This window comes from Lutjanus erythropterus, chromosome 8, assembly GCF_056507025.1.
Source record: "Lutjanus erythropterus isolate fLutEry1 chromosome 8, fLutEry1.hap2, whole genome shotgun sequence".
Lineage (NCBI taxonomy): Eukaryota > Metazoa > Chordata > Actinopteri > Lutjaniformes > Lutjanidae > Lutjanus > Lutjanus erythropterus.
The window spans coordinates 28090911-28118720 of record NC_139324.1 but is presented as its reverse complement, the minus strand read 5'-3'; the positions used below and the strand labels follow the sequence as shown (position 1 = coordinate 28118720).

General features: G+C 37.1%; 1 protein-coding gene across 4 annotated transcripts in view; it reads left to right on the top strand.

The window, feature by feature from the left end:
- Positions 1 to 21073, top strand: part of myo3b (myosin IIIB) — a 110289-nt gene extending 89216 nt beyond the window's left edge. For all 4 annotated transcript variants that reach the window (XM_084725169.1, XM_084725168.1, XM_084725166.1 and 1 more), the window contains 4 exons: positions 7546 to 7646; positions 8024 to 8070; positions 8452 to 8609; positions 20935 to 21073. In XM_084725169.1, coding sequence (XP_084581295.1) covers positions 7546 to 7646; positions 8024 to 8070; positions 8452 to 8563 — 260 coding nt within the window. In that variant the 3' untranslated portion in view covers positions 8564 to 8609; positions 20935 to 21073. The remainder of the gene's footprint in view (positions 1 to 7545; positions 7647 to 8023; positions 8071 to 8451; positions 8610 to 20934) is intronic.
- The last annotated feature ends 6737 nt before the right edge of the window (positions 21074 to 27810 follow it).

The following is a 27810-nucleotide window of genomic DNA, read 5'->3' as shown; positions in this document are numbered from 1 at the left end:
GGTGCCTCTGCTCCCTCCATCTGAATAAACAAAGCCCAAGTGGTTCTCTGTGGTCTGGGAGAAGTCAGGTGATTGCAGCACGTGATTTTTGGAGTAAATCGATACATCTCTAATTTATTCCACTAAAAATCCCTTTTAGCAGGCCTTTTATGTTGTTTCTGAGAAGCATTCTGATTTTCAAGGGATTTCAAAGTGGTATTTAGAGATGTAATACGAGTCATCTGCCGCTCTTTGAAAATGAAAGAAACACCTATCTCAAAAAGAATTCCAGCCCGTTTTATCTCAAGAAGCAAACATGTACAATATGTAAGTCTCTCACGAAGAAGAGCAAACTCCGCTTGGCTTTCTTTTGATACAGAGAAATCAATATTGTATGAACCACGCTGCCTCTGTATTCCCAGTCGACCATTATTCCTCCCCACCCCAAACAGCACACATTACCCACGATCATTTAGCAAACCCCCGGTGTGAGCCACTGTCTGACCCCTTCCCAGCTCTGCCTGCCCGTGTCCAAGCCGCGCTCTCTCCCATGCCAGAAGCCAGTTTGGCAGCCTCCTCCTCGCCTGTAATATATCTGCAGGAGCAGCATTCCTCTGGGGCTGGCCTGGATCAAATGGCAGTGATTTCCCAAACAGAGGCACAGAGATGGGAGGCCTGACCCATCCTCTGATCTGCTACATGCTCTAATAGCTGCAGGTCAGAATGGATAAATGGTGATGCTGCTGAACTCCCGTGTTTTGTGTTTTGGGCTCCAGATCTGCAGCTGAGCAATTTTAGGAAAACATCAAATTGAGATCTCAACCAAATTTGGCGATTATTAATTAAAGTGAAATTATTTTCTATAAATGTCCAGTGCATAAGATTTGCAGGCATTTATTGTCAGAATATGGCAGAAATGAAGTATAATATTCATAAGTATGTTTTATTTACTGTTTACCTGTAAATAAAAATCATTGTGGTTTTGTTGTCTTAGAAGAGCTGTTTATATTTGGGGTGCTACAATTTCTACAATAAATCGAAAATGAGAATCAGAAGTCAGAATCTCCACCCAAGCCAACTCGCGGCATCAAGTGTTCAAAGAGAAAAACATTTAAGATGACAGTGTAGCTTACCGCCCGTCATATCACACATGATACCGTCTTCTTTAAGAAGAATTTGAAATGTAAATGACAATTGTCAGGGTGTAAAACGAATGATATTTTGATCTTTACAAATCAAGACCTGATAGTCTAACAGTGGCATAGGCATCAGTGCTAAAACATAAATATTTACGGCAGAATTAAATTGAATCTTGACCTTAAAATTGAAGGTCAAATTGAATCATGGATTTGGAGAATAGTGACACCTCTTGTTTATATCTAACAAACACCCACTGCCGTATTTCTACAGACGCCCAGAACAGAAAACCAACATTGACTCTTGATACAGCCTTTATTTCACAGCCACCGCAGGTTTCTGATACTCTTGTAAGGGTGGAGTGAGATAAGGTGCTGCAATCTGCAAGCTCACCACCAGATATCACAAAATATTTGTGTTCTACATAGTATTAAACAAGATATGATTGTATCTTGGGGGACCGCCCATTGCTCCAAAACCCCAACAGTCCAGAAAATGTCCCATTGGGCAAAAAGCCCATTTGTCCGACAGCCCATTAATCCAAAAAACAAAAGCCCACTGCTGATGTTTAGCAGGTATACTTGTTACCATGTTCACCATCTTATTAAATGTTCAGACTGTTGGCAACAAACCACCAAACTACAGGTCACTTTCAGTGGAAACTAGCAACACGAAACCAGAAACTGACATCCGACTCTCGTCACTTTGTGTTGGGCGTGACGCACAACAAATTGCAACAGTTTAGCCGAGCACAGATTTAGTGTACCAGTGTTAGCATGCTAGTATTAGCTAATTAGCTCTCAACAAAAAGTACAGCTGAGGCTGGTGGGATTGTCAGTAGTATTTCAGGTCTTTGTTCATAAATTGAAGTATTGAACAAATTAAAATTTTGACCTCATCATGGCACTAGATGAAAATTTAGAGCACCAACAATGTGATTACAATTATTCCTCCAGGGATCATGAATATCTGTACAAAATCCCATTATAATTCATCCAGTGGTTGTGGAGATGTTTCTTCTTCCACAAAACCATTTTTAACACGATTGTTTAGACAGAATATTATCCTAACAACAGTCAAGACTTCTTTTTTGCTGTTTGGCCAACTCATAGAATTAATTCTAATTAGCTGCAGCTGAGTTTTACTGACGACAGCTGTCATTATAGCCGATGAAATCAACTGTTTCCATGTCCAACTTTCTCTCTCTACAGTTTTTAAAGCACAGTCAGTTTGGATTAAGACTAATAATGAACATAAAAACTGTATCGTTCAGTTGTACATCGAAGATGTGAAACAAACAAGACTCTGGGATTCTGCCATGCATACAGTAAATGCAGTTAATCGTCAGTGCATCATTTTCTTTGAGGATTTGTGAAGGTGCTGTTTTTTTTTAAGACAAACAAAACACATAAACAGATAATCCAGTCTATTTCACAGAATGATTCAATTGTGAAAGTTTGTTCAAGGACGTTAGGATTCATTATTTGTGATTGAGTGCTTTGATGCAATTTCAGGGGAATAAAACATTTGCTTATCAAATCCATTTCTGCATCATTAGCAGAACAATGTCCTACATACTGTACAGACATTTTTTCACTGAAATGTAAGGTGCAAACATTTTATTTGTGCCGGCTTATTTTCTTTTCAGCACGACATAATACGAAGACACAGGAGCTCCGAGCAGCAGCGTTGTACAATTCATCACAATTCACTGTATTTAAACTTGAGTGTTTTGATGCAGCCAAACCAAACTACTTGATTAGAAGAAATACACACTGCTGTTTTTCACAACTATTTTCCTCAGTACATGAGATCTATCCAAATATCCTCTAATACTCGGGGGTGACAAGGATTCACACAGTGGTGGTTAACACCTCTGAGGCACAGACAGATAAGATTCACGGTAAAAGTTGGCTAATATCTCAGAACTGACAGGAACTTTCTGGGCATTTACAAAGTGTGACTTTAGTAAACCTGTGCTGGTTTGAATAACATCAAGAAAGCCGAGGAAAGATGGAGGAGGGGGGGTTGAAGGTGGGAAGGGGGTGGGGGGGGCCTTGCTCTTTGATGTATAGGATTGAGATGTGATGAGGTCTGTTCAAAGTGAGTACAAAGTAGTGTTAAGATGGAAAAAGCAAATGCAGCTTTAGTCAAGGTACAGAAGCCGAGGTAGCAAGAGATGATGAAGAAATGTCCTGTCTCACCCAAAAACGTAGGCAAAGAAGATGAAACGTTATCTGACATTAAATATAGATGCCTCCTTGTAAAGGTGTCTTGGCTTTAAAACACACTTTTGTAACCTATAAATTTTGAAACCCTGTGTGCAGTAAGTAAGAAGGATGAAATAAGACTTCATCATTGTCTTATATTTGAATAATAACTCATTTTGTTTAGTAGGTATGCTGTCAATGACATTTCGCTTTCTGTGGTCCAATGAATAATGTTTGAACAATCAGTGGAAACTACTTTACGCTGCCAAAGATTCGGTCATCAGCTGGAAGAGAAGCAGCAGCAGAGAACAGAGAAGAATTCATTCAGTAGGCGGGAATCTGATTGTGAAAATTACTTCTTACTCTGTGTAACAGATTAGCCACAGCTCCATTTGTGTTCGTAAATAAAGGTCTGATTTAATGTAATCTTACTGGTTTCAGTGCGAAGTAGGAGGGTGAACATCTATGCCTAGAGTCCGTTAAGATCTGCTGAGTCATTCTAGGGTTTTTTTTTATCAGGTCCTTGTTAAAGTGTGCGTGGTGGAAATGTACTTTTTATAGGCCAGCTAATGGTTGTCACTTCACTTTAAAGGGTCAATTAATCCAAATTACCACAAATCAAATTCTACCCTCTTCCATTGTAACAGAGTGGCAGCAAAAGTCTCAGGCAAAGATGTCTTATAACTTCAACGATTAAAAAGAGAACTATCTCCATGACTAGACACTGGTAAGGTCATGTGTGAAAATATGTTGATTTACTTGGACTGATCCTTTAAAGAAATAGTTTAACATTTTGGGAAAACTGTTCATTCAGTTTCTTGTCAACAGTGAGATGAGAAAATCATGACATTCTCATGTCATCTTGTACATGAAATATGAACCAAAACGAACAGCCAATTAGCTTAGCTTTGCTTAAAGAGTGGAAGCAGGAGGAAACAGCTACCTTAGCTTTGTCTTTGGCTCTAAAGCTTACTGCTTAACAGAGGCGTGAACTCGAGTTGCAAGTTTTATGACATTAGACTTGACCAGACGAAATCAAAAAAAGACCTGCAATTCAACTTGGACTTGTGACTTCACTTGGATTTAAGCCTTTTGACTTGAAAATACTTGATTCTTCATTCTCAGCAAATTCCCCCCATCCGCCTAGTTTGAACCAATCTGACAGCGTCCAATCAGGTTGGAGGAGAAAACCACCAAAGAACTAATGTTATGTTATGGAACTCCAATTTGAAAAAATTACACCAAAGATAATTTTGTTTGTTCACAAAAACTATGCAGTCAATAAAAGATGAATTGCAGTGTGCAAAGTGTGAAGGTTGAAAATCACAAATGGAGACGCAACAACTTTTAATTTCATTTGATGTTGCACAAATTAAGCTAACGTTAGCTTAACAGCTAAGTAACTTTGTAAATCAATGAGCCTGGAAAGTCGCTGCTACTTTATGACTTGTTTTGGACTCAGGGCTTGACTTTGTAGTTTTAGTAGTTTGTATTTTAATGACAGATAATAAAGTGGAATTTGTCTCGGATACCAGGCTATTGGAGATCTCATTGCCTGCAGATCATCTGGCAATTTCTAAATGTAAGTTAGTTGTTTGAGCGGCAAAGAGTGCTTTCATGCCACATAAAGTATCATCTCCCTCTCCTTACAATTTTTAACACATAGTCTAAACTCATTTCCAGGGACAGCTCCGGCTGGGCACAGGCCACCAAAAACATGGACTGTCCCCAGAAAACAAGGACATTTGGTCACCCTAGCTAATAAAACTACGCACCCCTTACTTTTGTTCAAGTACATACCTTACCGGAAACGATGCTCTGCCTCTGTTCTCCTCAGTCGTAAGCACACGACTTCTGCGTGTCACTGCCCCAAAATGAAGGGCGCCCTCAAGACTTTGGATCAGCTCTGCAGGGTTGTTTTTTTTTTTTTTTTTGTTTAACTCAAATTGTTCCCACCCGGTTCCCAATCTCTCAGTTTTTTGCGAGATTGTCTCTATTGAGCAAAGCAGCTAGAAACTGACTTGTGACTCTAATGTAGTGCTGAACTGTTCAAAATACTATTCTGCAAACCCTAACTGTATTTTGGAGTCTTTTACATTGTGTCTGTGTTTGACCAGCACCCGACTGCATTTTACAGCTGTGCAGTGCTTCTACTTTGATATCTTTCAGTTGCGAAACATTAAGAACCTGCTACTTGACCCCAATTTTGTTTATTGGCAAATAATTAGTTCCAAACCAACAATATTCTATATGGCTAATTGTAGGCTCTACTTTGGCTCATGTGCTCCAGAAAACCGTCTTTAGCAGAAAAACACGCACCTTGTAAAAGACTAAAAAAACTAAAACAACCACATTAACAACTCCCTACAATCTTCCTCATTAAACTCTGCATCAGGAGACAAGCCTCCAACCACAGCTCTGCTGACTGCTTCTTCAATTACAAGATAGATCAGCGTTTAACTCCTCACTGAGACAAATGTTTGATGCATTAAAAAGAATTTCCTCTGCTTAAAGTAAATGTGTTAAATTGTCTCAGTTTTACTAAGTATTATTAAAATACTTTATTTGCTCTCAGGCTCTGACAAAAATACTCAACATATTTTATGATTGCAAGTTTATGCAATATTATTATAACTCATCTGTTGACATTATCTGACCTTTTTAGTGTCAACACTGTGTTTTTATTTTATTTTTTTTACAGAACTGTTAGAAAATGATTGTGTCAGGTTTTCATGTGTTCATATCAGAAGGTGGTTGTTTTCGGTCCCAGAAACACACTTGCTTCAACCCAAAATCAAAAATGCATGTTTTTTTTCAGAGTTTTGGAGATATCAGCTGTAGACATGTCTGCCTTTTGTCAAATATAATAGAACCTGATGGCATTAAATGGAAAAAGATAAGTTTGAAAAACTTAATATCAGTGTCTCTTTCCAGACATCATGACCTGGTTATGCAAGATAACAGATCTTGTTGTGAGCAGTTTCATGTAGGAACAATTCTCTTTCGGCTGAACTGCGGCCACTAAACTTATAACTGTGCAGCGTGCATCTACTCATGGACAAGAGGCTTTTGTTCATGACAGTGCGGGATGTAAACAATCATTTTGTACTTGGCTGAGCTGTAACTTTTGCACAATTGAGCTCGGTGGTGCAGTTCGGTAGTTTAGAGAAGGAACTACTGTAGTTCCTATATGAACCTGCTCACAACAAGGTCATGATTTCAGGAAAGATATTGCTGTTGAGCTTTTCCAAATGTATTTTTTCTGTGCTTTGAGCACCACAAGCTGAGCGCCATTTAGTTCCATTATATTCAAGAGAAGACAGACATCTTTACAGCTGATATCTCCAAAACTCAGTAACTCACACCCAAATATTTGGCCAAAAAAGAAAGCAATATCTGTATATATAATTTTATATATAAAATTCTCTCTCCATATCTATTTTTTCTTTTCAGGGTATAGGCTACACATTTTTACAATTTGAGAATGTAAGAGCCACTTTAGACCTACAGCAGAGATAAATTAAAAAAATAAATAAATAAATAAATAAAGCATGCATGCATGCAGCTCCAGAGCTGCTGGTTTCTGATGTCTGATCTGGATGGATAATTACCACTACAACATGAGTCAGTGTCCCTTTAACGCTGAGTTTTAACCCCTCCTATGCTCCTCCTCCAAGAGCATATTAACAATAATAATAATAGTAAAATATTCAGTTTCTTACAACGATGCCCCTCTGACAAAGTATGCCACTGTTTTAATGTGAAGGAATGGCAACATCTGATCTGAGCCTCAGTGTAAACGCACTCAAGAATCTCTTTTGTTTCTGTTTGTGGGTTTTGGTCACAGGAAAGCAAATGTGTATCCGATACCACACACCAACAGTCTCACCTCTGCCTCTTCCATTGTAGCTGTTTAGTAAATTGAACTGTAGTCTGCTGTGCACCTGTGAGCAGAGATATAATTAGATTTGGTTTATATGTGTGGATTTATGCAACGTTGAGCTGATATTGAGTCAGCTCATCGATGAAATTACATAATCTTTAACCTAAACCAAAGTAAATTTAAAATGCTTCTGCCACTTTGTCACACGAGGGTGCAGATTTACAAAGTCGAGGGCAGAATCTGTTTGCGGCTGCTGTCATCACCATCGGTATCATGTTGGTGTTTGTTGTTGTTTTGCTCGGTTGGATCATTGCCCTCATTTTTCCTCTGTTGCAGGTCCAGTGATGAAGCTCCAGCAGAGAACTCCTCGCCGGCGGGGCCAGCAGCCCAAGCTGCTCAACAGCCCTGAAGACAGCCTGTACTACAACCAGCTAAATGTGAGTTCAAAGTGCCGATAAAGGCCTTTGTCTGACTTTGGTTCCACATGATAATACAATTAAACCTACCTGTGCCAGACCCTGGAGCCCCACCCCCACGCTTCTCTGCCTCTTGTCTTGAACATGTGCTTATGCTCTTTATCTGTTGCTTTCATGTCAGGATGTCTGCCTTCACGGTGAATAATTGATGTGGTTTATCAAAGCTGAGCAAGATGCATGCTTCATCAGACTCACTTGAGCCCTTTGATCAGAAAAAATTATGCTGTGACTTCTGATATTATCAGCATCTGCTCGCATTCAACACAAAATCACTTTGAATTAAAAATTAATGACTCTCTGCTCATCTTTTGACTGTGTGCTCTTGGCCCTTTCCTCAGAGAACTCTGGATTACCAGGGGAGCAAGAGGAAGCCGAGAAAACTTGGGTAAATAACTGCTTTCCTACTTACAGCAACTCTAAACAGAGCAGGCCCTTTGTGGAATACGAGAATCCAGAAATGGAGTTGTTTTCTTATAATGTAAATGGAGAGCCGAAAATAACAGGCTTTTTATGAGCAGTTGCTCTGCGTCATTAGAGAGGGGGGTTACATATTAAGGCTTTGTCAGCATGCTAATTTTAATTGTTGAAGGTCTGACTTGTATTTGTAGTATAAATGACGTCCTGGTGCAGATGAGTTTGCTTAAGAAAACACACGAATGCCTCATTGGTGCATCTGCAAATATTGTTTTTGTTCTAAATGTCTAGTTTTTCACCTCAGCACTGCTCCGTATCCCAGTTACTTCTCACCACTTCTTCCCCATCGCAGCCAAATCAAAGTGCTGGATGGAGAAGATGAGTACTACAAATTACTGTCAACTGTGGAGTCAATCCCTGAGGAAGAGTGCGCGACCGCCCCCCCCTCCCACCACCCTTTCTAGTGGGCCTCTCGTCAGTCAGAGCTGAGCCTTACAACCATGTCAACCGGTAAGACAGACACAGCAGACATGTAGACAGACACTCCAAAGAACATCCTCAGTGTTGGATGTGCTGCCGTATGTGGAGCAAGTAGCAGCAGTGCAGAATAAGCGACCTGTGCAGGCGATGCCCTCAGCTCTTAATCCAGACTGGTCGAAATATGTTTACAGGAATAGTATTGCTCAAGTAGAAGTAGAGATATTTGTGTAAAACAAAAAGGTGGACGTAGATTTATTAATTTAACTACTTTTACTCAAGTGAAAGTGAAAAAATACAGGCTCTGAAATGTACTTAAAGTTTAAAAGTCTGTGCAAAGCAAACTGAACCTCAACTTTTCTCCACGGTCGAGTCTCCCTCTCTGTCCGTTTTTGTTTTACGTTGTTTTCTTGTAAAGTTTTTTTACATTATCTTTTTCTTATGTCTTTCAAGCTTTCATCTTGTTATATTGTTTTTGTCTTGTTGCGTCTTTTATGTCATTCTTTTCTCATGTCTTTACGTTGTTTACATCTTGATACATATTTTACATTCTTTGTCTTTTACGTTTTTGTCTTGTTAGGCTTTTACATCATTTACATCTCATGTCTGACATTCTTTTAATCTCGTTACATCTTATACGATTGTTACATTTTGTTACGTCATTTTCGTTATGTCGTTTTAGCTTGTTGCGTCTTTTACATTGTTTTTGTCTTGTTACATTTTGTGACATTTTTGACTTTTATGTTGTTTTCCTTTAGTTACGTCTTGATACATAATTTACGTCTTTTGCGTCTTTTTCGTTTTATGTCATTTACATCTTCTTGTGTCTTCTTATGTCTTTTACATTATTTTTATCTTGTTACGTTTTTTATGTTGTCGTCATGTTACATAATTTTCACCTTGATGCATCTTTTATGTCGTTTTTGTCTTTACTTCTTTTATGTTGTTTTTGTTGTGTTACATCTTGTTACGTCTTTTACGTCATTTTCGTCTCGTCTTCTTTTATGTTCCTTTCATCACGTTACATCTTATTACGTTTTTTTTTACCCTGTTTTCGTCTTGCTACATCTGCCATGTGTGATATGCATTAACGGCTACACCAAGGAGTATTTTCTGCGTGTTAGGGTTCCATCCATTTTGGTTGAAATCAGTCTTGATGTTGGGAAGGTGGCGTGCAATGATGCAAAATGAAAAAACTCAATAATAAATACTCAAGTAAAGTACAGATACCTGAAAACTCTATTTAAGTAGTTACTCCTCATAACATTATCTACAGGCATTTTACTATTTTCTGTGTAAGTGTAAGTCACCACCATAGTTTCTCCATTTCATCTGAGGTTTTATATTTATATTTTTTTTTTATTTGAGGACATCATCTTGGACTTTGGGAAACACGGACTGACATTATTCACCATTTTATGACATTTTCGCTTAATCTTGAAAATGATCGACAGATTAATCAGCAGTGAAAATAATTACTAGCTGCAGCTCATGGTGTCATTTTTCATAGTTTTTTTGGGCGGTCTTATATCTGGCACTAAATAAGAAATTATTATTCAGCCTACAAACTGCTGTGAAATGGCCCAGATGTTACATCAATAAATAAATTAACAACGTTAACACATAACACAAAGGAAACATCATGTGGTGCGCTGGGAGGGGAGGTTTCATTAATAAAAAACAATTCACACAAGTCACAGTGAAACACTTAAATGCTGAGTGTATATTTGTAGTTTTAATATTTGTGTTTTTTTGTATATATAATTCATTTTTTATATTGGATTTGGACAATTAGGTACATGGCAGATTAAATGACCACATGAGACATTTTACTTGTCCCACTCTGGAAATTTTAATCTCAGGTCTACCATAAAATCACTCTGTAACTGTGTTTAGTAAAGCACTGTATAAATAAGGTTTACCATCTTGTGTTAGATGTTTAAGCCCTATGCCAGGGCTGCAATAAACAATTACTCCTATTATCTACTAATTATTTAATTCTTGGTTATTCAGTCTTTTTAAAATTATGGCAAATGGCTGAGACAAAATGAACATCTCCAATTGTTTTTCTTTTAACTGTGAGTTTGACCATCTGGCAAAATGAAAGCAGTGATTGGATGATTAATCAGGTAGGTGATTGAAAAAAATATATATTTTGACAATTGATTAATTGTTTCAGTCATTTTTCGAGCAATGATAAGCATTTGCAGGATCCAGCTTCTTAAGTCTGAGGATTTTGTTTGTCATTTATGAGATGAAATGAAGTCTTTGTGTTTTGGACTGTTGGTGGGACAGTGGAAGCAGTTTCAAGACGTCACTGTGGGCTCTGGGAAATTGTGATAAAAAAATTTCACTTTTTCTTGACATTTTGTCAGTGATTGTGATCGAATGATTGATTAAAAATGTAACCACTTAAAAGTACAACAACCGATAATGTCTGTTTTGTGAAACCATTTCTTCATTTTGACACCGGTTTGTTTGGCGAAGTCATTTGTTGAATGAGGACAGGTGGACAGGAGCAGCTGTTTTGAATGAGAGCTTTGTTTTATTATTCTGTTGTAGAGTTGCAAAGTTTGTGCATTTTCTTTAAGCAGTAGTTGAAAACACTAACAATCAATGAATCAGTTAATCATTAATTAGATACAAAAACACATTTTGTTCTTGTTTTCACGTTTTTCTTGTTTTTTTCTCCTTTTAAGTTCAGATTTAAGTTTCCTTAATCAACAAATGGCTCCACCAGACAAAACTATGTTAAATGAAGCACAGTCACTAGACTATCGGTTAATTATCGATTACTACTTTTTAATTACTTAAATTCTTATCTGTGATAAATCAACTACAGATTAATCATAATGTGCTTCATGAATTAATGTCTCACATAACTAACATGCCGCTGGAAATGTTTAAATAGAGATAAAATATGTGCATTTTGTATCTTAATCAATTGGTAATATTTTAAACTCTGTTAAGAAAAATGCACAGAATGTACATACATTTTATAGACTTAAGGATTAATCAGTTAATATTTAAAACATTCAATAGATTAATCAACAGTGAAAATAATTGTCAGTTGCTGCTTTAACTTGCAGATGTTTGGTGTTTTATCTCTGTCAGTGACAACAACATTAGCAGTTAGTTTCTGTAAATGTAAATAATCATTGATTATTTTCTGTCAGTTGACTTATCTACTATGGTTTCAGCATCGCTCCATATTTATTCTAAGGAGCCCCTCGTCTCACAGGCAGCGAGAGTGTTTCTAACCTCGGTGGTGTTAACCTGACTCTGAAACATCTACCTATTGTCTAAGACGGATCCAGAGACAAATCCCTCTGAAAGCCCGAACTCTCCGTACGAGTTCTCCCTCAGCGAGCCGCCTGTAGTTAGAGGGGCTTTGTGCTGTCTGAGTGCTGGAATCACCACACATAGCCTCACAGAGGCAGAGCTAGACCTCACTTTGAATTTCACCCTAAATACAGGAATTTTCTTTTAAGATGTGAAGTGTCGGAAATGCAGGGCTGGCGAGTTGATTTGTGGAGCTTTTTTTTTTTTTTTTTTTTTTCAATTTGCATATCATTTACTGCATCTCCCTTTGTTGACACCCGAGGGCCTGAGAGGAGATTTTGATCTTAATAGGAAGAGTAGGGTGGTATGACTGAGGATCTCATCCTCCTTATACTCAGCGGGGAAAACATTAGAGCTCTGCCTAGATAGCGAGACTGGCTTCACTTAGGTTCAGGTTCACAGGAATCCTGGTGGGTTTAAAGAGGCCCAAAGTGTTCATCAAATCCCAACACTCAGTACTGAGAGGGTCAGACTCAGGTTGATACAGCGAGGACTGACTCATCACCTTAACATCACCGGTTAGATGTGTTAATTCTCCTTTTTAAACGTTTTAAATTTGAGGTGTTTCTCTGGATGCCTCCTCCTAAACTTTGATGTAATTCAAACAAGGTGTGAGTGAAATTTAAGATGATGCATGGTTTCAAGTCACTTGACAACACTGTGGTTTTAAACCTGTCATTTTCCAACCAGAACTATGCTGTTTGTTGTGCTGAGCAGCCACAATGTTTGCAGTGGTTGTGTGGTTGATCCAAAATGTTACACAACCTCTACACACTGGTGGAAGAAGTGTTCAGATCATTTACTTTAAAAGAAGCCATTCAATAATGTAAAATACTCCCCTAGAAGACAAGTAAAAGGTGACTAATATAACAATTATTTTCCTAATCAGTTATCTGTGGATCATTTTCTTGATTAATCAAGAAAAATCGAGTTGTTTTGGACACTCCAGTGTCAGGAACTGGTGAAAAATGCTGTTTCCCAAGGTCCTCTAATGTCTTGTTTTGTCCGCAACCCAAAGAGAGTCAGTTTACTGTGATAAAGAAACCAGAAAATATTAGCATTTGAGAAGCTGGTTATCAAAATAGTTGGTTCGGATTGCAGCTCTGTATCTTAGTTTAATCTATAACTATCGCAGCTAGGGTTGCAAATTATAAGCACCTTCCTCAACTGATCATCGGTGACATTAGTTTTTAAGAAAAACATAAAATTTTGCTTATATCAAACAAACTTGCCTGTTTTTTCCTTGTCAATCAAAGCTTCATTTCCACAGCAACATATTAAATTTTCTCTGACAGCGTTACAACATTAGCCTGTGAAACATACTAAGATCTAAAGGCTTACACAGAAAACATAACTTGAAAACTTGAACACTGTATAATATATGGAACGCAGTCGTAAAAATAAAATGTTATATTTGAGATCTTTATTTGATAGTAGATAAGTTAAATTTTACTTAATCAACCAAACTCTCAACAACCAATTAATCAATCATCAATCAATCGTTATCTTCCCTAATGGCAGCCAATGGTGTCACTGCCTTTCCAGAAAAAGAAAAACAGATTAGTATCACATTATTATTATTATTATTATTATTATGGAAAATTATTACACAGTGTTGTTAAATACTTGATTCTGATTTGTCAATACGTTATTTTAAGGTCTGTTATGTCTGAATAACAGACTGTTGCTATGAAGAATATGCCGTTGCTATGGACGCAATTCTTATCAGAGACACTTTTATTAATCCGACTTATTACATGGCTGCTTACAAAAAAATCTAATCCAATTTGACACAAAATATTACAAAATATTTTACTGCTCCTCCAGGGTCTATGATCAATACTGTGTCCATAGCAACGGTCTGTTCTTCATAGCAACCGTGTGTCATACATAGCAACAGGTCTGCTATACAGAAACAACAGACCTCAGAATGATGTAACTGACCAATCAGAAGAATTTAATATTTAACAAAGCTGTGTTACCAAGTTGTCATGTTGTAACATTAAATTTATGTTATAACCAAATAGGGTTGATGTTATAATGTGAGAAGTTTTTATGTTGTAATAATGTGAAAATATCTCGTTATAACGTGATAAACTTTCCCATTAGTAATACTGACACATTTTTCTTTTTCCGAAGCAGCAGTATTACTGTATATAACGATGCAATGTATTTTATAAACTCATCAGATCTTCAGCAAATTAACTACAGCTGTTAAATAAACGTGGTTCAGTAAAAAGCACGAATACCCAAAAAATACTCAAGTAAAGTACCCAAACATTGTACAGCAGTTGGGTAAATGTACTTCATGTATCTACCAGATGATGAAAAGATGTAACACACAAAAGCAGCCCTTTTAAACTAGATTATAAAACTATATAAATCTAAAAAGGTAGTGTTTATGTCGTTGTCTTCATGTCAGTAAATCCTGTGGTGTTTGAGATTTGGTTCCAATTATCTGTGGACAAATATTTCTTTCAAAAAGATGAATTAGAAATCAGCTGATTTAACAAACAAATTATCTCACATAATGAAGTTGCATCAATAATAAAGTCCTATTCTTTTGAATTTATTGTCATATTTAACTCTGGGGAAAAAAAATCAAAGAGTAATAGCCCAGACCACTGGCAGTGTTATAATGTGGTGTCACATTTAGTTCAGAAGCATTTCACCTCCGGTCGTAGCCACAGATCCTGCAATAATTAAAATCCTCGTTGTGCATTACTCCCTTGCTGGGATAGTTGGCTCCTCTGAAGAGCAGTCTGAAATAGGTCACCCCAGCACCCTGTAGTGCATCTTAAAAGTACACTGAATCAATTAAGTGTGATCATGCTCCCTTGATTATTTTGGCCCTGTTTTTACCACGGAGAGGAATTTCAAATAGGCTCGCTAGTTTGAATAACAAGGTTGGACTGTGGTGACAAATGGTTCCAGAGTGGGTGTTTCTTCCCCTGTTTTTCTCTGCCAAATTAACTCCCTGGCTGATTGCCTGCTTTAGCATATGAGAGGAGGTGAGCGGAGGTGTGTAGGTAATTGCCTTGGTTAGCTGATTATGTGTTGCAAAAGGCAAACGTTATGAAATACTGTCGTCACTCTCATGAAAGATGCTCTGACCTGATGAGCTCAAGCCTCTGTGTTCGCTCGGACTCCCGGTCGTGTTTTCGGGGGACAGGCGCCGCGTCGAGCCAGCGTTCGGGGCCTGACACCTGTGTTCTCTTTAATACGTCTCCCTAAATCCAGCTCCCTCTTGTTTTTCCTCATTAAATCTGACAACATCTGGCGCTCGAGAGAGGACCGCTTTAATGTGGCTAACGTTACTGCTGGTGTTATTCTTGCCATTTTAGCTATTTGCTTCATGTGCAGCACTTTCATTTGAGGCAGCCTCAAACAACGTCGTCCCAAAGTTTTAAACCACCTTCATGAAAATCACTCGAGCTGCAGCCTTCACAAATGATGAAAAGCTTTTATTTTCTAAAGAAGCATACTTACCTTTTCACCTAATAGTGATGTCTCACTTCAAAGAGAGAACACGATTAGGCCAACATTGTCCTGTTTCTATATCCTTTGAGTTCAAAGGGAGAGTTTGAATACCTGTATTTCATGTGCAGCCTTTTCAAATACTGTTTTAATGCAGTTTACGTGCTTTTGATATCCAGATGTGTCAGTTTTCCACCACAGTAGAATATATTGCACTATACTATGATTGCATACCACCGTTTTATAAATGAAGAGTTAATTCCAAGCCTTGTTTTGGAATACTTTTTGTTCCCACCAACTTCAAGGACGAGCAAACTTAGCATTGTGACGCTCTTTGCCGGCTAACGATTGGTGCCAAAGAAAGCGACACAACATGAGCGTCACCCAGATGTCAGATGTGTGTTGAGGGCTCTGAGCAAAAGAACATTCCCAAAAGACGGCGGCATTAATAAAGAAACTGGTCGAGCCGGGTAGAGACAGAGAGAGTGGAGGCAAAGAGGAAGGAGGAGATAAAAGAGTCTGTTGAGTACATACATCAAAGGTCTCTTAATGACAAGGGATGCCATTAAGGGTTACAGTGGCTTTTGTTTCAGCTTCCTCACACCTGCAGTTTGTTGAGGGGGCTCTGTGCGATGTTTTGTTGTTAACATTTGCATGAATAGCAAATGCATGCATGAGGAGATAAGAGTTTGTTCCAGTCTGCTAATCTTGGTGGTGGTGACCAAATGTTTTGGTCAAAATTACAGCTTCCTTTTCATTTGCATGAGAGAGGTTTAACCATTCAGTTGCTTCCTTGTGTAAAGGCTTAAATAGAACAATAGAAACAGTATGGAGAAGCTGTTATCCTGTACACCATGAAATTTATTGACTTAAAAGTTTTCTCGGTGCCTCCGGTGCTGGAATGGGATTTGACAAATCAGAGCGTGAAATTGTGATTAGCCTCTCTCAGTTTGTAGACGGAGTGGGGCACTTGCAGACTTGGCATGGCCAAAGGTGTAACCTGTTTTGTTTTGCCCCGGTGCTGCTTTCCCAGATGGTGGGACCAGCTGCCATTGAATAAACGCTGGACGGGTAACAGTGTGAGAATTACCACGGCCTTGTTTCAGTTTGGGATGCGTAACAGAAAGCTTGTCTTTTTGCCACTGCCAGGAGGAGTGGGGACGTTATCACCTGGTGCTCAAACAAATGACCTTTTGATTGAGGACAGAATAAAGAAGAGTCCAGTATTAATGTTTTAAAACCTGTCCATGGAGACCACCCACTGTCACATTACAGAGTGTAATTACAGCCTTTTTGCTACCACTTTAAACTAAGACTACCTTTATAAATTATTTATAAATGGTTTATAATGGGGTATAAATTAGGCTGTTAATTCTTTATTATAAACAAGTTATAACACAGTTTTTCTGCATCGATGTGGGCTCACTATTTGGCAAGATCCAGTGTTTACTAATAATTAATCATACTAATGAGTAACTAACATTTATAACAGGTCAAAAGGAGCATTATTATAAAGTGTAAAACAGTGAATGGTGCAAATGTCAAGTTTAACAATTTTGCTAAAGCCTTAGTGAACAAATCTAGTAATTTGATATATTAATTTGATGCCAAATTAAACTTTTGACCATTAAGATATGTTGACAGTGGTTAAATGTTAGTAACTTAGTACCAGATATGTGATAAATCTGACAGGTATCAATGCTGCTGACGGAGAAGACAAATAAAGCTAATTTAGTAATGAGATCTGAGGCTTAACAGTACAGATAAATGTGGGCTCACTGTTTGGCAAGCAACAGGTCACTGTTGTTCTTTTTATCCAATGTGTTTTCACAGCATATTAATGTTTTATAAAGTTTTTACAACCTAATTAATAACCTAATCTTTGGGCATTAAATCAGTAATTGATGAAGGTAGATACAAACATTTTAACTCTGCTGAGATAATCATGGAGCTGACTTTTTCCAAATAATGAGCACCTTCAGGTAGAAGAAATATCTGTTTCCATTATTTGTGTTTTCCCAAATAACATATTCAAATTCAGGTGAAATGCTAAGAGTTACAAACCTGAACAAACTGATGTTAAAAGTATCAAAAATCAGCCCATTACACTTTATTTCCATACTAACAGAGAATCAGTCTGCACACAGGCAAATCAAAAATAGCATTTTGCAAATATTAGCAGTTCTGCTTCATAATGTGAAGAACCTGAGAACAACTTGTTTACAGCTGTGGAGGTTGTAGACGACAATATTTCAAATTTCCCACAATTACATCATTCATGACTACCTAACGTTGTAAGTCGCATGTGGCAGCTCTAATTGCCTTGTCTAAGTGCTCTGGCACATTAACACCTTAAAAGTAGTCTCTAAAGTGAAAGAAAATTTAAAAATGTAAATATAATCTTTCTAATCTCTTTGCCACTGCCGGGAGGAGCGGGGACGTTATCACTTGACAACCTTTTGATTGAGGGCAGAATAAAGCAGAGTCCAGTATAAATGTTTTAAAATCTGTCCAACAGCTCCAGATATTTGTGTCGTTGTCAATGGTGATCACTCACTGTCGTAATATAGTGTATAATTACAGTCTATTCTTCTTTTCTGCACATGATTTCCTTTCCTTTGCAACTTTTTATTTGATATTTTTAGGCTAAATGAGTGGGTTGACTTATCAACACAATACTTATACATGCTCTTTAAAAAACAAATGTGATGGGAGATAGATTCTACATTTAATTTAGTTTAATTTAGTAGTTTATTTGTCAGGGACAAGTATGGAAAAATACTGACACAATGTCATATGTACACGTTTATAGCTGAAGCTAATTTTGAACATGAGTCTCTTGATGGGCATCGATAGTCCAAGCTATCCATATCAGTTTATATTGAGTAATTTGTGTAGTAATTTCACTCTCTTATGTTTTAATTGCTTCTTTTCCTCTTATGAACACTTTTGCTTAAATATCTACTCAACTGACTCATTTATACAGATTATTTAGCTCAGTAACAACATGTAATCTTGCTGTAACACTAAAGCAATGATGTTAAAATTATCAAAAATAGCATTTTTCAAATATTTGCTGTCCATCTTTGTGTTTAGAACAACTTGTTGTGTATGGTTAAAGCATCCATAGATGGCAATATTTTCAAATTTCTCACAATTACATCATTCATTGCATACCTAAAGTTGCAAGAAGCGTGTAACAGTGTCTTGTCTAAGTGCTCTTTAGCAATAACTCCCTGAAAATAGTTGCTACACTCAAAGAATGTTTGAAATTTAAGTATAATAAAACCGTAAACCACCTGTTCTTGCTCGTGGCATCACAGTTTATATGATTATTTGAGATGAGTTGTTTTTGTTGTAATTTTTCCTGTGAGATCACTGCAGGCTGTAACCTTGTATGTCATCATAGAGGGGGAGAGTTTCCCCTCTTTATGGCTGGATTAACACATCCAGGGTGGGCTGAGAGAAGGTAAAATGACCTGTCCCGCCCTACGTGACCCCAGGCCAACCCTGCACATTGCCGAGGCTTTGCTCTTTGCCCTTGAATATGCAGAGATCCCCGGCTTCATAGGCTCGGAAGAGGGAGCGAGAAGAAAAAAGAGTTGTATCGCATTGCAGGGAAAATTAGTGAGACCAAAGTTGGAGTTTCTGTGTGTTGGGGGCTGCGAACAATGGCAGCTTTCTGTCAGACAGCAACTTCAAAGGTCGGCTGAGTGACTGCTCTGAGTTATACTTTGTTGTAGATCACTGAGGAAATTCACAGATGTTTTCTCATACGAGACACCATTATAGCGGCTCAAGTACCCAGTAGCCTCGAGCGTCTCTCCCTCCCCCTCCATCTCTCTCCCCCTCTCTCTCCCACACACACTCAAACTCTCACTCTCACACATGCACCCTCCCTTCCCCTCACTTCCCCCCAGCCCACCCCACCCCACCCTCAGCTCCATCTCTGATATCTCTCGTATGAGACAGATGTGGAACCTGTTTTCTCTCCAACTGTCCAGAGAATGTGGAGAGTTAAAAAAGGGCTCGTGTTGTGGCGTTGCCCCCTGACTCTGTCAAATCCAACCGTTCCTCTCTGTCAGTTCACTCAAAATGTCAAGATCACATGCAACTCCGCTCTCTCAGATCCAGTTAATAAGATCAAATCATTCAGTTAAAATGACGTGAAAACTGCACTGATAAAAAGAGAATTGTTAGACCAAAATTACTTCAGTCGGTAACATGCAAATTAATATTTTTTTTATTTTAAATCAAGTTAGCAAGTTATATAAAAACAATGCATGAAATGCAATCTAAATTTAGTGTAGGTCAACTTTTCCAAATTGCTTCACCCAAAAGTAAAATGCTGCTCCTTAAAGGTAGAGTCAGTCGGATCTTTTCCGAGCTGTTCGTAAATGCACCACGAGATCAAATACCGCCGTTCTGTGTTGGTTAAACGTCCCACCTAAGGTGATGAGACATCCTGAAAAATTCTGCACAGTCCTGAATCATGAGCAGCTGTCCTGCATCCTGAATCTTGTTCTGTTTATCGAAAAAAAAGTTAACTCTTATAGTAACAGATTTGAAGCTAAAACTGTTGAAGACACCTAACCTGGTGACACAGTGAAACTGAAAACTGCTTTACTCAACAGTCATTGTGTTTTGTTTTCCGAGTGACAGACACTTGACTTCATGAACAAAAAAATGCACTTCAGCATTGAGTTTTGCTTGAGCTTTCACTAATTTCACTATTTATTGACACTGAATGCGCGGCCACGTGATCATTCCCACTCCAAAATCCTCTGTCCCGAATTTAACCCATCGTCATCTGGTCACCTGATCACAGCAAAACAATGAGAAAGAAAACAAGGAAATACAGGTAGAGAGCAGGGACTCTGCAGCCACCTTCACATACTTCTACTGGATCATATGTGATGATTGAAAGGGTTCATGTCATATGAGTCTATAGAAAAATGTTGCAGATTATACCTTTAACAACCAAACAGTATGGTCTCAGGAAACATGTATTTTACAGTAATCTTAGTGTGTAATTTGTGTTTGTTGAATATGATGAATATACCTGCTAATGTTAGCATGACTTAACGGTAGCTGGTTTTGTTCAGTGGGTTTACGACAACTTGAATAAAACAATTTAATCAATTCAGATGAACCACTTTATATCTCACATGATACATTATATTATTTAATCACAATTTTTTTTCTTGCATTAAACTTTCTTTACAAGTCACCAAGAGAAAATGGCCGCTCAACTGCAGGGGAAAAACCTCGAAAAGACGTGGATGTAATGACGTGTAATACTAAGAGAAATCGAACTGACACACTTTTACTGAAACAGGAATAGCAGGTTAAGGGTACAGGATGTAATTTCAAGTTGTTATCATCCACAAAAGTAGATTATCTTCACTAAAGCAGAATGCCGAATGGGAAAGACTTCACCTGTTACTGAAATAACATGTTTTACAGTGTGAACAGTGCAAAGTATTTTTCCTGTGCCACATTATGGTGATTGTCACTGCAGTTCTTCTCTCTTCTGCAGATTGCCTTCTTCAACTTTGAACTGGACATGAACCAAAACAAACTCAGCTGCACACGTTATGTCTATTTGATGTATATTTTTATTTATTTCTAGTAAACTGCTGTTTTATATAAGTCAAATAAATGTGTTTAAACTGCTACCTGCTGACTGTTGGTCTGTTTTTTCTTGTGTTCCCTGGTAATCGATCTTATATAAAACCTTTAAAACTTGCTAAATAGAGAAATATAATTTATCTGATTGCCAGCAGCTCAATGTCAAATTTGCATAATATCCGTTGTTCATTTAATTGCAATGATCTGAACGACACTTTCCAAAAGTCTTCTGTCCTTTTTTGGGACAGTGTAACAGAAAGTTCTCAGGGTTCAACTTTAATGGGGTTTTTTTCCCTTGCCTGATTGGGAAAGTAGGTCAGAAATCTACTTGCCCCTGTACAAATAGTTTTATTTATTGGTTGTTATCAAGAAACAACAAAGACTAAAGTTAACTGTCGTGTTTAATCTAGAGCTGCAATGTCAATGAAAATTGTGAAAAATGTCCATCCCAGGTTTTCCAAGTCCAAGGTGATGTCTTTAAATGTCTTGTTTTGTCAGATATTCAATTTAATATTAGAATAAAGAAAAGCGGGAAATAGCCATACTTCAGGGGCTGAAAACAGCATTTTCTGCCATTTTGCATGCAAAATTAGAAAATAGTTTGATAGTTTAATTCTTTTTTACTGGGCAAGTGAGTTGCCACACTTACTAGCCCGACATGGCATTTCACTTGTCGGCTCCTTATTGTTGAGCCCTGATTCCTTAGTTGTCTCAAATCTGCCACAATTTTCACATTACAAGTTAAAACTCGATGTAAAAATGAAATTAACAAGTCAGTTTTGGAAATCAAAGCACCTGTTTGTCCCTCGTTGAACTTGGAAATGTTTCAGTGTGTTTTAAACTCAGGAAATTCATATTTCTAATCAAAATAAGAATTTGAATGGATTTCTATATACGTAGAAAAATATCTGCTTCAGTTTCCTGTTTCCAGACTGCTCCTCTTTTTTATATATATTCTGCTAATGAATGCAGCTTCATACACATCTCCACCTCTTAACGGTACTTCTGATGATCGACTCTCTTGCTGTATGAAATACATGGATGGCACAGACTGCTTCCATGTTCAAACCTTTGAGTGTACAGGCAGAAAACGACTGCAGTGGGGGCTCCTCCGAGTTAATTTTCCCATCAAATGCCGCAGGATGAAATTCTTTTAGCCAAACCACTGCTGAGGTGACCCTGTAAAACTTGAGGCATGGCCATAAGACGGCAAAGGTTCGGAGCAAGTAAATTACCTCGGGGACTGGACATTGTGTCGAGCACACAGTCATGAATTTCTTACAAACTATATCAAAGTCCTGCTCAGCCAAATCCATCCCTCAGCTGGAGTCCCATTGAGATGCATTAAAATGTAAGAACTTGCATTTAGGGCTGAAGCGAGTATCTCAAAGGAACATATCAATAATTTGGTAATGCTGGTGGTTCGCAAAACTCATGCAGTTGTCATATATGGCTGGAATTTGCCTTTGCATAGCATGACAACTCACATGTAAAGCAGATTTATGTGAAAATCCACCTCAAATTAGAATTAATGTCTGCTACTTTAATGTCCACGTGTCGCTGCTGCTGCTGCTCAGGAGACATTTCATTCTGTTTTAGGGTGGATTCTCCCTTTAACAGTTGTCTGGTTTGACATAAGAGAGCAGATTACAACATTTGACATTTATCTGACATTTAAACCTGGAAGCAAAAAGCTAACTGACAGCACGTTTCTGCACAAATACAAACTTTTGAAGAAAGACTGTAAAAATGTTTACTGCAGTGATGCTTTAGTTGCTAACTGCTGCTTCGCTGAGTTTACAGCAGTCCGTCCTTTTATTATTATCTTTTCTCCTGTTTTGAGCCCCGCTGTGTCAAAATACTTCATTTCAAAATGCATAAAGTGAATAAGTGCAACAATAAGGTACATTTCATAGTAAAATTCTGTTTCAAATATTTTGATACCACTTACTAAGGCATCATTAATTGTGAAGAGCTTTATAAAATTTTAATAAATCATTTACAAGTGCTTTAATGACTCATTAACATACTGCAGACCTGAATATGTAGTAGAAAGTGTGAAACCTGGGGCGGTTTTAAAGATTTTTTTTACCTACATTTTCAGCTAAATTAATCAAATAGAAAGGATAAACATCAGTCGAGGGAATTTCTTTCACAACATGGCAAACCACAACTTGTTGATCTTTTAATCAGTCGGTCATTATATAATTATCTTTTCACCTGGTTTCAGCTCCTTAGTTAAATGCCAAAATGTATAGAGTGAATGTGCAATTCAAATATAGTAACTAATGACCCTTTAAATGGTAAATTAATCATGTAGTTCAGTTTTGGGTTGCCAGACTCTAAAATATCACTTTGGTGTTAATCCTTTCTCTTTGGTAATAATTTAGTTAGAAATGTTTATAAAACGTGAATAAATACACATATTAAAGGGTTTCTCACTTCCTAAAAAGCCATCAAGTTTGAAATCTGTAAATAAGTCATTAATAACAGAAATCCATCTTACTGATGAATTTAAAATGAAAAGGGATTATTTACAAACTCACAATGCAAAATTCACATAACTTATACGATACAATACGATATGATACAATACAATATGACCTTTTTGTCAGTACACAGTGAAATTCTTTACCCGGGAAGCTCTGTTAAAAAGATTACACACACATTAAATATACAGTACACATATGACGCTTTCCTGTAGTATTTCAAAAAGTCATTAATTAATTATTTTACAGAAATCCATCTTACTAATGAATTAAAAGCATCAAAACACAATACAAGTTAACATCACATTACCAGATTCATACACTAAGGATCTGACAGAATGATTTACTTTGACATTTTTACGATAAGGCTCATTTTGCCAGTTATAAATATTAGTAACTCATTAGTAAGATTAGTTAGTAGTAAGCAGTAACTGGATGTTGCCAAATAGTGAGCCAACATCAGTGCATGAAAATTGTGTTTATGATTGTTTATTAATGATTTGTAAAGTGTATACAGCCTAATTAGTAAGGTAATTATAAACTATTTATAAATCATTAATAAGGGCAGTCATACAATTCACATGTAGTAAGTAATGGCTTTATAAATGGTTATAAATGGTTAATAAATCATGGAATCCAGTCATAAGACAACATCTTGGGTTGCCAGGTTCTGTGGAAAAAATCACTTTTGTTTGTGTTTATCCTTTCTTTTCAGAGATAATTTAGTAATAAATGTTGGTAAAACGCTTATAAATACTCATACTCATGGGTTTCTCGCTTTCTAAGCCATCAAGTCTGCACTGTTTCATTAAGTCATTGATAAAGTGTTTTGTTTTGTTTTTTTCTAATCTGAAGAGCATCAGTGCTGTGTTATCCTGCAGAAGAATAAATATCAGCACATGGAATGTTTCACAACCTGGCAACCCACGACTTGTTCTTTTCACCTGTTTTGAGCTCTTTTGTGTCAAAATCCTTAAATGTCAAAATACACAATGTCAACACATGTACACACAGTAACTAATGGCTTTATAAACAGTCAATAAATAGTTAATCGTTATTGTTCATAAATCATTTAAAAAAGCATAAATAAGAGCAAGTTTCTGGTTGCTATGTTGTGAAGAAACCCCTCTGGTTTGTGTTTATCCTTTCTGTTTGGCAATAATGCAGTTATAAATGTCTGTGTAGCATTAATGGGTTTCAGTAAGTCATTAATAAAATGTTATTGTTTTTTTTTTTTGTTTTGTTGTTTTTTATACAGAAATCCATCTTTCAAAAGACAATGCAGAATGTTTTGTTATCCTGGGGGGAGAATAAACATCACCAAAAGGGATTTTTAACAACTTGGCAACCCTAAAGTTGTTCTTCTTAGGAGCTCATAAATCATTAGAAAATGATTCAGTAACCGTTAGTTAAGTAATTAGCTGTAACTTGAAAACTGTTTATAATATATATTTATGCCTGTTGATCCTGAAAAACACAAGCAGATGATTTTCCAAGAGGCATGTCCAGCTGTAATTTATGAAGGAGTTATTATGAAACTACACACACACACACACACACACACACTACACTCCACAAACATCAAATTCTGTGCGACGTAACTCAAGATTTCAAAGCAGGGAATTTCCTGTTTTCTGCATATTTTTTATAGGCTCTACGCAATGAATTTCATCGCCCACTGCTGCTGTAACCTTGATGTAAACAAGGTTAATCTGCAGTAGTGTTTTTATCAGTCAACAGTGTGACTACACCACTCCTGTAGCCAGTTTTGTGTAGTTTAACATGGCTCCAGTGCAGCCCAGCAGGACTCCCCCTCTCCCTCATGACTGTGTGTAAAGCCGTGGGAGAGGACTGGGAACATTAATCCCTTCAAAGGAACAGATCTAATTCAAAATCTGCCGCTCCAAACTAGTTGAGAGGACAGTGATTGTTTCTGCAGGGAAGCCAGATAAAGATCAGAGAGTTGATATAGAAAACTACAACTTCCATTTCCACTGCTCTGACACAAAAGTTTGGATATTATCTTAGGAAAACAGCATACTTTTGCCTTCATTAAATGTTCTGAAACAAAAAAGGGACAAAATATGATATTATATGACAGTTTAGCCTTTGTGTTAAAGTTCTCTTACCTTACAAATACCTCTTTGTATAGTTTGGATGCTGAGATCCTGCTTTTTTCTGAATGTGCGTCTCCTTACAGACATGACAGGTTTATAAGGAAAACATAATAGAGACATCAGCATTTCAAGGTACCACTTAATTTAAATGAGAGGTTCTTTTTGCCTTTTGTGTCATATTAGTAACATGTTGGAATTTGAATGAGCTGCTGTGAATGTCAAAGCTGACATTTTCATGCTTGACAAAGACAGAAAGGGAAAAAAAACTCAATTAGAAGCAAGGTTCTGATAAAACGAATGAAAAAAGTAAAGGAGAAACGTGTATTTTAATTTTTCAGAGAGAGCATGAGCTGGATAAATATCAGAGTCGACACAGAAAACTACAACTTCAGTTTCCACTGCTCTGACACAGAAGTTTGGATATTATCTCAGGAAAACTGCACACTTTTGCCTTCAGTAAATGCTCCGAAACAAAAAAAAAAAAAAAAAAGGAGAAAATATGATATTATATGACAGTTTAGCCTTTGTGTTGAAGTTCCTTTGATATTATAAATAGCAGGGGTGGCCAAAGTACACACATTCTTTACTCGTGTACAAGTACAGATACTTGAGTAAAATAAAGGACTGGTAAAAGTATAAGTACTGCTTTAACTTTTGAAGGCTCTGAAAGTTTAAAAGTAAAAAGTTGTCCACTGAGGGACATTTCTACCAGCTGTTTCTGTGCAAAGCTAACTGAACCTCACCTTTTCTCCATGGTCGAGTCTTCCTCTCTGTGTTTTTTCTTTTACATTGGTTTTCTTACATCATTTTCATTTTGTTCACATCTTTTATGATGATTTCGTCTGGTTACATCTTTCACATCTTGTTACGATGTTTTTTTCTTGTTGCATCTTTTATGTCGTTTTCATCTTGCTATTTGTTATTGTTCCATCCATTTAGGTTGAAATCAGGATGATGTTGTTGCAAAGATGCAAAATAGAAATAATCAATAATTCCCCTCAGAGTAGAAGAAGAAAGTGTGTTAAAATGTTGGGAGAAAAAGTAAAAAGTTGTAAGAAAAATAGACACTCAAGTAAAGCACAGATACCTGAAAACACTACTTTAGTACATTAACAAAGTATTTGTACTTAACTACTTCCTACCTTTGTGAAATACCTCTCTGATCCTTGTGATTTTCCTGAATGTGAACCTCCTCACAAGTTTACAAAGGAAACATAATTGAGACATCAGTATCTTGAGTTGCTCTTGTCACCTGATTTAAAACAGAGGTTTTGCTCTTTTGTGTCATGTTTAAACAACATGTTATAATTTGAATCAGCTGCTGGGAATTCATCCTGCGTCTGTAAAAGCTTAAATTTTGATCCTCAGAAAAGAAGGAAAGGGGGGAAAAAATTAGGCGTGAGGATCTGAATGGACAAATGAGCGAAGGAGAAACTACAACTTCCATTTTGACTGCTCTGTCACAAAAGCTGGGATATTATTTTAGGAAAACTGCATATTTCTGCTTTTATTGAATGTTCTGAAACTAAAACCAGACAAAATGTGACATTATAACAGTTAAGCCTTTGTCTTGAAGTTCCTTTACATTATAAATACCTCGCTGTTCAGTTTCTTGCCTTCATTAAATGTTCTAGAACAAAAATGGCACAAAATATTGAATTATATGCCTGTTTAGCCTTTGTGTCGAACTTTCCTTATATGATAAATACCTCCCTGTTCAGTTTGGATGCTTTTCCTCAGCTCTTTCCTCAGACATATTGACATGACAGTTTACAGGGATTGAGACATCAGCTGCTCTTGTCACCTGATTTAAAACAGAGTTTTTTCCCCCGTTTGTGTCATGTTAAGTAAGGTGTTATAATTTGAATTAGCTACTGGGAATTCACCCTGCGGCTGTAAAACCTTACATTTTGATGCTCGACAAAGAATAACGGGGAGAAAAAAAAAACTAAATTAGGAGTAAGGTTCTGATAAAACAAATGAATGAAGGAGAAATAAGTATTTAAATAATTCAGAGAGGGCATAATTAAGTGTTTAATGCTGTGTTGTACAGTTCAAAGCCACAACAAAGAATTTTTTAATTCAAATTAGAAATGTAAAAGAGATTCTTCAGAGATGAGAACTTTGTGTCGAGTCACTTGATTTGGTCTCTTTTCCTCCATCAAACAGTCAAGCAAC